This window comes from Neomonachus schauinslandi, chromosome 15 (genome assembly GCF_002201575.2).
Source record: "Neomonachus schauinslandi chromosome 15, ASM220157v2, whole genome shotgun sequence".
In the NCBI taxonomy this organism is placed as follows: domain Eukaryota; kingdom Metazoa; phylum Chordata; class Mammalia; order Carnivora; family Phocidae; genus Neomonachus; species Neomonachus schauinslandi.
In genome coordinates this window covers 23,860,336-23,873,322 of record NC_058417.1, presented here as the reverse complement: position 1 = coordinate 23,873,322, position 12,987 = coordinate 23,860,336, and the positions used below count along the sequence as shown (strand labels likewise).

Sequence of the window (12,987 nt, the reverse complement as noted above, 5' to 3'; positions counted from 1 at the left end):
GTGGTTTTCGGGAAGTACATTGATCAGTTAGATTGCTGTGTCCTATAGGGCTTTTTAAGGATTTATTGACATACTTCATCAAGGTATTTGAGGGAGTATTCAGGGAAACCTAAGAAGTTCTGCAGTTCTTTTCCCTTCCTTATAAATTCATGCCTGGTCAGAAATTACAGCTTGAGTGGGATGTCCCTCCACAGAACTCAAATGCACACTATCTATCAAGTTACTTAGTGTGGCAGTAATGTAAAATGTTAAGGATTTTTTTTTTTTGCTTTTTGCTTTTTGCTTTTCTCTGTGAGGGGGCTCACCCAACATATTTTATCATGTCTCTTCATCTTTTCCTTATTTCAACTTCCACTTACTCCCCCAATTCCCCACATCATTCTCTTAAGAGAAAAATATAAATTTTGTCCACCGAGTCCTCTTTCTTACTTGATTTAATATGTCTTGGGTTGAATGTTTCTCACAAAAACACTTCGCATTCAGAATTAGCCTATCAAACCGTTTCCTCCATGGACTCCTCCATAGACTGCACGCCTTCTACTGTGGTGCCCCCTGAGGTATGGAAACCCAAGGCTGCTTTTGGCTTTAGCCATAATGATTTTAGAATATCAGTCCCCATGCTCTGTTTTGAAAAGTTATCCTGGTGGTTATTTTGTATACCATTAAAAAAATTCTGCTTTTGGTCCGCAGAACCAACCAACCAACACACGGAGGTAGAACTCCTTATCCTGTTCCAGTTAAAACCACAGTCCTCATAATAACACATCCACTTATCCAGATCTGGGAATACATATGTGCACACACCTCTATATGTGTATACATACGTGGATATATAAAAATTCCAGTTGGACACACATTGGAGGTGATGGCAATTCATCCATATGGTTGGTGTTCAGGAATTTGTAACCTGCAGTACTCTTTCTTACTGGTAACGCCATTCTGCTTGGGGAATATAGAACAAGCCCAAACAGTAATACTGACAGAATTCGGAATTATGATACAGTGGAGCCTTCACGTAATTCTTTGTTGAAGAAGTTAGGGCCTAAATGTTAAGGCTTATTGTTATTCTGAGTTGATAATCTCTGCCTTGCTTTAATAATTTTTCCTCATGCCTGGGTAGCCCGCGAGTTGCACAATAATCACTCACACAGCTTTGTAATCAATGCCCAAAGTAATAGGATTCCTCTGGCCACCGGCAATTAATAAATTTGTGTCTTTTTTAAAACACTAGCAAGTCGGGCCTGAAATACGACTGACTGGCTCTCCTCATTTGCATATTTATTGCAGTGGAAAAATTCTTACCAGATGATTGATGCTGAGCCTGCCTCTTGAATTCCAAGCAGCACATTATTATGAAATGAAAAATGCCGGCCATACAGTTGATTAAAGTTGAAGACAGTGGAATCGGTGTTTTTTAAGATTGTGGGAGAATTAAAGGCATATTTTAATAGATGTTGACAAGAAGTGAACTAACAAAAGCAAAGCAAAGGATTTGCTTGAAAAGATTTAATCAAACGTCTTTCTTGGGGGATTAATTGCTGGGGATGACTAGTGCAAGTGGCAGGCTTGTGTGGGTTTGAATGAAAAGTATTGTTCTCAGGCCAATATACCGTGTGTCATTTTGACCTATAGTTTAGCTCTGGTTCTAGAGTTACTTTTGAAGGAGAAAAAAATGCTCTTGTAATCCATACATTCTAGTCTAGTATTTATCTGGCGTAATAGGAATGTGGGAATTTATGTATACTTGTACATAAATTATGTATGTTTTCATGTTTATTTTAAAAATAACTGTACAGATATTTAAAAACTGATAAGGTAAGCTTTATTTTAGTTATAAATTCACTGTCTGCATTCCCCCTCCAATCCCCTTGCCAGAAGTTGTACTTATTGGTTTATAATCTAATTAATGAACTGTGCCTATGTCCAGACTTATTCTCTGCCTACAATTTTGTTTATGTTGAACAGCCAAGATGAATCAGGGAGAAAAATAAAGCTGTTAGGTGAAAATGGTTTTTAGATTGGTGACATTTTATATATAGAATGCTTGCATATGGGTAGCATGTAAATGAATACTTAATACAGGAATCTATGAATACTAGTTCAGTCCTAGCACTGTCGATCAGTGCAAGCAGAACTTGGGATTTTCACCACGTGAAAGATGATGATTTTTTTGATCATGATAAACTTTCTATATCCACAGCATTTAAAAATTTATGAAATGCCTTGATATATAAAAAACACGTTTATTATTTTTCACCTAAATTCTGTGGGATACACAGGCACAGGATTATCTACATTTTACAGATGAGAAAATTGCGACTCAAAGATTAAATTGGTCTGCTCAGTATAAAATGACTAGTTCGTAGTAGTGTCAGAATACAGGGCTTCTGACCCTTAGTAAAGCCCTCTTTCCATTGATTGTCTAGTTGGAAAATTATTCCTAAAGCTGGTGCCCAGATGCTGAGGTTGTATCTTGATAATACAGTGAGGCCTATGTCCTTCTTAATCTCCTCTTAAGGGAAAGGCCTCGGAAATGGACCATGTAGGACAAAATAAACATATATATCCTTGACAGTCTCCATTTGTTTTGTGGCCACGTGCCAAGACGGAGAGAGAAGAAAGTATACGCCTCTCTGCTGCTTTTTTTAACTTTTGTAACTCTGACAGTAATTAGGAGAAATATAAAAGGTGAATTAGAAACCATTGGTTCCATTCTCTTCATTTTTCATAAGGCTGAACAAATAGAATTTGGTCCTATATGAGTGATAAAAAGAAGGCTGGCTTTGGTTTGGTTTTGTATTTTGGCTGGGAAGAATCCACTGTTGGATTTGAGTCTCCAGGAGAGTCTTTCCTCACTCTTATCAGATGTGGCCTGTTGTATCCCAGCAAAGGATTGTCTGGTCTCTTCAGATTTTACATAAAATCTTAGTGGAAGGAAGTGTGGCCCTAATATTGCAAAGAAATGAGAATTGGGTTCTTTCTTCTATATCTCTTTACAGAAAACTGTCCATGTGTTGGTCACTGGTGACTTTAATTTGATAAACACTTTTTTTCTTCTTCTTCTTCTTCTTTTTTTTTTTTTTTTTGTGGTTAGAAGCACAGAATTGCAGATTTCATCTCTGGTAGGTCTCTTGACACTTTGATGCATGGTGGTGCTATCCCTGAATGGAGCTTAAATACTTCAGGGCTACTTTCTGACTGGGTGAAGGGGTGTATAAAATGAGAACATATGAGAGAGTATTAACAGAAAGGCACACTTTGATTTACTGATATTGGCTCTCTGCTTTCTTGTTGGATTGATATGCTGTCTAATATATCTGCAATGGATTTTTTTAAACTGACTTGAACAAAATAAAAAGGCTTGTATAGCTACTTGAAAGTGGCCCTTAAAAGTAGTAGTCTTTTCGTTGGATGTTTTCACAGTTCTTGGTTATGCTACATGTGAGAGTCACATTATGACTTGCTTGCTGGGGGCAAGCAGCTATGAACATTACAGACTGCTCTGCAGCTTCCCCCCTGCATGGTTCCTGATTTCCTATTTTACATCATGGACACATGGTACCTATAGGAAGTAAGGGACAGGCACCTGCTTTTCTTGTTCTTTTAAATTTTTTATTGTGAGAAAAACACATAACTTAAAATTTACCTAAGATAAAATTTCATTCCTGTATAGTTAACATACAGTGTTATATTAGTTTCAGGTGTACAATATAGGAATTCAAAAATTTGCCCTAACCATTTCTAAGTGTACAGTTCCGTAGTGTTAAGTATATTCACACTGTTGTATTACCAATCTCCAGAACTTTTCCGTCTTGTAAGTCTAGAACTCCATAGCTGTTAAACAAGTCTCCATTCCCCTCTCCCCCAAGCCCTGGTAACCCCATCCCACTTTCTGTCTCTATGAATTTGACTACTCTAGGTACCTCCTATAAGTGGAATGATATAGTACCTTTTTATGGCTAGCTTATTGCACTCAGCATAATGTCCCCAAGGTTCATCCATGTGTTGTAGCCTGAGTCAGAATTTCTTTCTTTTTAAAGGCTGAATAATATTCCATTGTTTTTTTTTCCTGTTCTTTTGACTAGGCTCAAGATTGAAGGGCTATAGATGATTTTTTTCTGTACAGAGATGAACTGGGATGGTAGAATTATTCATTATGCCCTACTTTGGGAACATTTAAAGGGTTTTTTTTTCAATTGTGTTAAAATATACATGACATAAAATTTACCAGCTTAACCATTTATAGATATATAGTTCAGTATCAGTTAAGTACATTCACATGGCTGTCCCAACATCCCCATCATCCATCTCCAGAACTTTTTCATCATCTCAATCTGAAACTCTGTATCCGTTGAACAGGAATAGGTGTCCATTCCCTTCTCCCTGGACCCCCGACCGCCACTGTTCTGCTTTCTGCTTCTGTGAATTTGACTGTTCTAGGCCCCTCGTGTAAGTGGAATCACACAGTACTTGGGCTTTTGCAACTGGCTTATTTCACTTAGCATAAGATTTTCAAGATTAGGTCTTGGGAATTTTGAAAACTACTTTGCAAATGCAAAATTGGTTTGTGGTTTCACTTTGGAAAACATGGGCTCTGTCTCTTAAGATATTACCTTTTCTAGAAAAGGCACTAAAAACCATGGTTAATGCTAACTGAAGTTTGTGTGGGCTGAAGTCCCTATGGAATATAAAGTAACAATGAATGTAGGGATTGCTAAATGAAAGTAGGGGTGCTTGTGAGGTTACATTTATTTAAGGGAAAGAGGGAAGGTGTGAGAGAAGCATGGCCAGGGATGAATGGACAGCTATTACTGATAATAAGAATGGAAAAATCACACGATTTAGCAGTGGATTAAATATATAGAATAAGGGCACCAAAATGTCAGTGATCGCCTAAGAAAACACATTAAACAGAGAAAATCAGACAAGGGAGAAATATTAGGTAGGAAGAACAAAGTTCTGTTTCTGACATGGTATATTTGGAGGAGTGATGGAGCATCCATGCGAAGATTTTCTTGCAGTTACTGGAAATGTGGAAGCTCGATAATAGGAGAAATGTCTGAGCTACCAACGCATAAATAGTGATTATCAGTGTCTAGTTAGCCCCTTTAACAGGATTAGGCTGATAAAGAAGGTAAGAGTTCAGTTCTCAGAGGGCCAGTTTTTATCCGGAAAGTTCTTAGCCGTAGACTGTATACTTAATCCTGACTAGCTTTATTACAAATGCATCCTGTCGGCTACGTGGAGAACCAGGCAAGAACATGTTCTTGATGTGCAAAATTTTAATACACAATACAGTACTGCAAATAGTAAGTCATTAACTTGGGTTTTCATACGTGAACAAGAACTTTTCATAGGCATGTGTGCGGGGAGATTGTGTGTATGAGGTGGCAGCTCAAACCAGAGGCAAATGAGATCTCCTGAGGGAGGGCGGCAGCGGTGGTGGCGGTAGGGAGCCCAGGACAAAGTTGTGCTCTTGAGAAGAGGAGGAATTGCTTAAGGAGTTGATTGATAGAGGGATAATCCAGGAGGTCGGTGGGTTACCTGTACAAACTAGCACCATAGGGAAAAACGATTGGTTATGATGACAGGCAGGGAAGGAGTTTGTCAATCTTACTAAATTTGAGAACTCACAGTAAATTGCAGACCCTTTCCTACACACCTTACATGTGTTACCTCACTTGTTCCCCACAACAAGCCTGTGAAGTGGGCACTGGCATTATCTCCTTTCAAGAATTCTGTGTTTCAGAGAGTTCTTAGTCCCCAGCTGCCCTTTGCCTGCCCCCCTACCCCGGCCAGAACTGCTCAGGAGTCATGAGTTACAGGCATTGCCTGCTTTGGAGAATTGTAGATAATTGATTGTTCCTTCTCTGTGCTCTATTTCCCAGGTCACAAGGCCCTTAAAGCATTATTGAGGTCATTGGCAGATCTTCAGGAAGAGTTACTTTTCCAGTACCCAGACACTAGATATTTAGTAGATGGGACAAAGCCCAAAGCAGAAAGGTAAGGAAGGAATGGAGCTGTGGGGTTGCTTATTTTAATCTGAGTAGTTTCCCATCATTTTTTGAAAAAGAAAGCCAAATCTTCTGCAGACTCAGTAAACAGAAAGACCTTCTTACATTTAACTGGTGGCCAGGATGGCACATAAATTGGGAATTAGGTTTTCCATTTTTATATTTACTTGTGCCTGCTTTTCTTTGTGGGCTTCCGTAAAAGGCTTGCCTTTTCTTTAGACCTATTGAAATTAGGAGATGAGGGGTGCCTGGGTGGCGCAGTCGGTTGAGTGTCCCGACTCCTGGCTTTGGCTCAGGTTGTGATCTCAGGGTGGTGAGATCGAGCCCTGTGTCAGGCTTTGCATTCAGCGTGGAGTTGGCTTGAAACTCTCTCTCCTCTTCCCCTCCCACCTCAAATAAATAAATAAATAAATCTTTAAAAAAGAAATTAGGAGATGAAAGCACATTTTGTCATTTTAAATCTTTTTTTTTTTTTTTTTAAGATTTTGTTAAGAGAGTGAGCTCATGGGGGGTGGGCAGAGGGAGAGGGAGAAGCAAACTCCCCTTTGAGCAGGGAGCCAGATGTGGGACTCGATCCCAGGACCCTGAGATCATGACCTGAGTCGAAAGCAAACACAACCGACTGAGCCACCCAGGCGCCCCTTAATTTTAAATCTTTTGTTTTTTTTAAGATTTTATTTATTTGACAGAGAGCACAGCAGCACAAGCAGGCAGAGGGAGAGGGAGAAGCAGGCTCCCTGCTGAGTAAGAGGCCCGATGCAGGGACCCGATCCCAGGACTCTGGGATCATTACCTGAGCTGAAAGCAGATGCTTAACCAGCTGAGCCACCCAGGAGCCCCTTTATTTTTTTCTTCTTTTTCTTCCTTCCTTCTTTTTTTTTTTTTTAAGATTTTATTTATTTATTTGTTGGTGGGGGAAGGAGAGAGAGAGCGCACAAGCATTGGGGAGTGGCAGGCAGAGGGAGAAGTAGGCTTTCTGCTGAGCAAGGAGCCCGATGCGGGGCTCTATCCCAGGACCCTGGGGTCATGCCCTGAGCCAAAGGCAGCCGCTTAACTGACTGAGCCACCCAGGCGTCCCTTAATTTTAATTCTTAATTAATGTTTGTGAAGCACTTTGTGCCAATACCATGGAATTGCTGGTCACAGCCATCTCCTTTTCAGTGAGGAAAGGAGTTACTTTGAAGGGTGGAAAATTTTCAGAAAAGCATGGAATAAACAAACTGTTTACTTTTTCTGAAGTTGTCACATTTGATGAAGGATTTCCACAGCTCCCCCGCCCCCCACCCGTTGTTTGAACCTGCTGTATATGGTACCTGCTTGCATTTTTTTCCTTTGGGCTTATCCTTTGCTCCATTCTTTTTTACTGAATTAGTCAGAGGGACAACAAGTAAGCTCAAATTTATTGAGCACCTACAATGTGTTGGGGTCGGTAGTCCAGGGAGTATACGTAGCTTGAGAGAGGCTGTATTACTTTCTCTGGGCAGTTGCCTTTATTGCAATTTAGTTCCCATTCTGTTGCCCACCGCTTTGAGTTTTCTTCACATTCAGCTCTCTTCCTTTGATTCAACTAATATTATTCGGCTTTCCTGAACAATTGGTTACAGGGAGACACATTTCCCTTATTGATTTGGGGATTAAGGTCATAAAAGTATGATTATGTGTTTAATTTTTAAAGACCATCTTGTAACAGTATAGGCCTGGTTCATATGCATTTCTAATAATGTTTTACAACCTCATTTATTTTTACGGTTTGCTTACCTTTTAAAAAAATATCTCTAAGCTAGTAGTTTTTATATTTATTTGAAAAGTTACAAGAGTTTTTGATTGACCTCACGAACATTCTTTTCAAACAAAAAAAGCCACCCTCACATCTATGGTATTTTTTAAAATGTAGACAAAATAGGGAAGGCCTAAATACTCTCGACTTCATGTGAGCCTAGCTTTTTACTTGGGTAGTGTTTGTGCTCATTGAGCTGAATGTTCTTACTGGCTTTTTAGTGAGGAGATTTCCAGTGAAGATGAAGAGCTAGTAGAAGAGAAGAAGCAGCAGAGAAGGGCCCCAGCAAAGAGGAAGCTGGAAATGGAGGACTATCCCAGCTTCATGGCAAAGCGTTTCTCTGACTTTACAGTCTACAGGAACCGCACACTTCAGCAGTGGCATGATAAAACCAAGCTGGCTTCTGGAAAACTGGGGAAGGCAAGTGTGTGTGTGTGTGTATGTGTGTGTGTGTGCATGTGTGTAACAGAGTTTGGGGCAACCTAAAAAGAAATTGGAACTACAGGGGCATCTGGGTGGCTCACTTGGTTAAGCACCTGCCTTCAGCTCAGGTCACGATCCCAGGGTTCTGGGATTGAGCCCTGCATCGGGCTCCCTGCTCAGTGGGGAGTCTGCTTCTCCCTCTCCCACTCCCCCTGCTTGTGTTCCCTCTCTCGCTGTGTCTCTCTCTGTCAAAAAAATAAATAAAATCTTAAAAAAAAAAAAGAAATTGGAACTACATCTCATTGATATGGATAATGTCATGATGTAATAGTAATCAGTCATTTCCACAGAAAAATTTACTGAGCTCCTGCCATTCAGACCTGGGATTTTAATTTTATTAGAAAGAATATTTTGGGGGCCCCTGGGTGAGTCAGTTGGTTAAGCCTCCGACTCCTGATTTCAGCTCAGGTCATGATCTCAGGGTCATGAGATCGAGCCCCGTGTCAGGCTCCATACTCAGCATGGAGTCTGCTTGGGATTTTCTCTCCCCCTGCTCGAGCGCTCTCTCACACGTGCCCCCTCTCTCTCAAATAAATAAATAACGTCTTAAAAAAAAAGAATATTTTGTTCTAGAAATTGTGGGCTTGTAAGTGTTCAAATGTTTGGGAATACAAAATACTGAAAGAAATGGATTTTTCAACAGTTACGAAAGGTGTGGAAGTTAATCTCTGGGTATAGGAAAGTAATAGACCTGCCTTAGACTAATTTTTTTTTTTTCCCCCTGAGAACAATTACAGCCATTCACAAACTCAGTCTGTAGCACGAAGTCCCTCTGAAAGGAGGATTGTCTGTTTCTCTGCTGACACAGAAAGATAGAGAAACCAATGTAGCTGCCTTCAGCACAGACTTTCTGTATTATCTGACACTGGTAAATGTTGTTGCAGGGTTTTGGTGCCTTTGAATGCTCCATCTTGACTCAGATCGATCATATTCTGATGGACAAAGAAAGATTACTTCGAAGGACACAGACCAAGCGCTCTGTCTACCGAGTTCTTGGCAAACCTGAACTGGCAACGCACCCTCTCCCGGAGAGTTTGCCAGGACAACCGGTAAGAGCTCTGGGATGCTGGGTGATTACAGGGAGCAGTTTCTGTGAGGCTAATTAGCTGAAAAATCTGATCACCTGCTTGTAGGTATTACTCTTGGTATAAGAAGTTAGTGAAAGAAAGGGAAAAAAGCACTACTTTACTAGATTGTAAATTTACTAGAAACAGTTTATGGGAGGAGAAAGTTCTGTTAAAATGGAGCTATTATTAACTTGTGTGTAGTCTTCTCTTTGAGTTTGACATGAGTTTGGTAATGGAAGCATTTGTAATCCAATTTTTAAAAATTCAATTTTAAAGCTGCTTCTCTAGAAATGTCAGTACTGAAAGAAGTGTGTCCTTTGGCTTTATGTCCGACATTTAGATACTATAAAAAAGGATCCATAATTGGAACACATTCTTTTGTTTAAAGGAAACTTTTACTTATAGAAATATATACTTAATAATTTTTTTCAAAGTTCAGAAGAATTTAAAATGAAAAGTAGGGCGCCTGGGTGACTCAGTTGGTTAAGCGACTGCCTTTGGCTCAGGTCATGATCCCGGAGTCCTGGGATCGAGTCCCGCATCGGGCTCCCTGCTCAGTGGGGAATCTGCTTCTCCCTCTGACCCTCCCCCTTCTCATGCTCTATCTCATTCTCTCTCTCAAATAAATAAATCTTTAAAAAAATAAATAAAACGAAAAGTAAAATTCTGCTTATCCAGTTGAACCAGTGTTCATAATTATAACAAGGCATTTTCTGTTTATATAACTATATGTACGTATATAAAAACATGGTTCTTTTTTTTTTAACTAAATGGGATGGATATATGTGTTTACATAAAATGTTATACACTCTATATAAAATCTTATAATTTTTTAAATTTAATTTTTCCTAGGCACTTTTCCAAATCATTACATAGACGTTTATCTAATTTTTTCTAATATTAGGCTATGGGGTATTCCATTGTGTGGGTGTGTACTATAATTTATTCAAACAGTGGATATTTATGTTGTCTCCAGCTTTAGACACAGTGCTATAGGAAACATTCATGAGCATTTATAATACGTGTATTTGTGTGAACATATTTCTCAAAGTGGAAATGTCACATCAAAGAGAATACACATTTTAAATCCTGATAGATGTTACTGACTGCCTCCCAAAAGGTTGCATTAATTTCCATTTCCACCAGCTCTGTTTCTGGCACTTAATGTTGCCAGTTTTAGAGCTGAAAGATGGACACCGTGTCTTCTCATTTTAATTTTCATGTATTTATTTAGAATGAGGTTAAACATTTTTATATGATTATTGACGATTTGTGGTTCTTTTCATGTCACATGCCTAATTAATGTCTTTGTCCACTTTTTTATTGGAATGTTTTTGTTGTTTAATTTTAAGAGCTCTTTATATCTTAAGGAAAACTGCTTTGACTGTTACACACATTATTTATAGTAGCTACATTACTTCGATAACCCTTTTGGATTCACTCCTTCCTTTTTTCTCCTTGATATAGGAGATCCTTCCTCAAGCCCCTGCCAATGCCCACCTGAAGGACTTGGATGGTGAAGTCTTTGATGATGATGACTTTTACCACCAGGTGTGATTTTTACACTCTTTTCTTTTGTTACAGATCAGGTTTTAGCATTTTAAAACACCTCATAGAATTCTCTGACCAAAAGGTAGCTTACTTTGTAAGGAGGATAGAGTCAGGGAGTTAAAACTGCTGTCTATAGAATTGACTTACTATGTAGTTCTGAGTCTGTTTTTGTTGTTGTTGTTGTTTTTAAGAGTTAATTTTTTAAAGTAATCTCTACACCCTGTGTGGAGCTCAAATTCACAACCTGGAGGTCGAGAGTCTCATGCTCTACCAACTGAGCCAGCCAGGTGCCCCTGTTGTTCTGCTTCTATGTTGTATTTTCCCTTTGAAATGAAAATGACTACAACTACTTTGTTATTGCTGCAGAGTATAAAGTATCTGTAAAACAGCTGCAACTTCTTTGAGTCAGGTGGTTTATTCTTTCTCAGCCATTTTTGCTAATGTTAATAGAGGACATTTGTTAGTTATTTGGTTTCTTGTCCTACTGCTATTAGATTGGGATATGGAGCTAAAGGGCCAGGATCCCAGAGTCCTTGAATTGCACTTCTGGTTCTATTGCCCATTAAGTGTCTCGTCTTTGTTGGGGCGGGGGGGGGGGAGTGTGCGCGCGCACACGCATGTCTCTTCAAATCAGTTAAGTATATATCGAGATTGTCTGCTACTGTTGATTATAATAATAATGTAGTGTTTTGAAGACGGACAGAATTGGTAGAAGTTGAAATATGGCCCAGTTCTTGAAATCTCTCCCAAATGTCCCCCAGTTCTTTCGCTGACATTATTATCTGCTGGCATGCTGCTCTTTTTAATGATGCTAGTGACTGTAAAGGGAGACTAAACATTTGGGCTGTTCTAAAGAACTAAAATAATTTCCTGTAATCCTGGGTCTCCTGATAAGTCATACTTAATGAAATGTGCTTTAGGATGTCCCCTTTCTAGCTCTGGAGAATCAAGGATGCTGTTCAACAGTGATACACCAGCTTTTGTTGAGCCATTATTTATCGATATATTCTTTTTTTTCTCTGCTGAATTTTTAGCGTGCTAACTTTTGCCAAGGAATTTGCAACTGCTTCTTGAAGGTTTAGCCATGATGACTATATTATGTATTTGTAATATGAAGGAAGGAACGTGGGACAATTACACTACGAGGCCAGTAGAACAGGTGATTATGTAAAGGGGATAGGTCTGAGTCTTTGCCCTAAGAAGAGAAATAATAATCTCTCTATTCACTCTGGAATGTTCAATGAAATTATTGCCATAAGTGAGCCTTAAAAGTAATGATGAGAGGGTATAGGAAAGAGGATTGGTGTGTCCTCAGGTGTTCCTAGTCAGAGGCCCTGATTCTTTTTTCCTTTTCTTCTCTTATTATATCCATTTGTCAGAAGAGTAGGGAACTCTATTTTGTTCTAGAGTGTCTAAGGAAGTATCTGATATGGGATATTAATGCTGTATAATTGTGTGAGATCATGGGAGACAATCAGAAATGCTCCAGTCTTCATTAATTGAAGTGTACATTGTTTGATGGAAAGTGCATCATAAATTAAATAGGCTTAATAAAATAAACTGAAATTACTGAGAAGTTGCTTCCACTGGCAATCTTAGTCTGAAAGATTTTTTTATTTTTTTATCTTTTTTTTTTTGCCTGGCGGTCTGTTTAAAAAGAAATAGCATTACTTGATTGGCCCTTCATCCCAATTAATAATAATAATTCTGATTTCAGAGTTATGACTAGTCACATCTTAGCTTTTCCCCTTGCTGGTTAATTGGGGTGCTGGGGTTAATCTAAATTAAAACTTAAACTAATAGAGGTCAGCAAGGCAGCTGAAACACCTGAGTGAAACAAATGGGGCTGCCAGGCGCAACTTTATCTTGGCTGTTTCCCAAGAGGGAAGTGGCAGCAAATTGGAGTTGTTTCAGCCTTCTGTAAAGGTGAATGATGGGTGACACTTGTTAATGTACAGCATCTCCGGAAGCATTCCAGATTGCCTTGCTGCTGTACCAACTGCTGCCATCCATGCACAGTCAGTAGGAACTGGACCAGTTGCCAACATCTGGCAGCACAGCAAGGAATGGGTGCAAGTCTTGAAACCCCGCAGAT

General features: G+C 39.3%; 1 protein-coding gene across 3 annotated transcripts in view; it reads left to right on the top strand.

Moving 5' to 3' along the window:
- AATF (apoptosis antagonizing transcription factor) overlaps positions 1-12,987 on the top strand; it is a 102,384-nt gene that overhangs the window by 28,154 nt on the left and 61,243 nt on the right. For 2 of the 3 annotated variants that reach the window (XM_021704546.1, XM_044921886.1), the window contains exons 5-8: positions 5,889-6,003; positions 8,013-8,211; positions 9,159-9,323; positions 10,809-10,892. In XM_021704546.1, coding sequence (XP_021560221.1) covers positions 5,889-6,003; positions 8,013-8,211; positions 9,159-9,323; positions 10,809-10,892 — 563 coding nt within the window. The remainder of the gene's footprint in view (positions 1-5,888; positions 6,004-8,012; positions 8,212-9,158; positions 9,324-10,808; positions 10,893-12,987) is intronic. The other variant, XM_021704547.2, reaches the window with a different exon arrangement.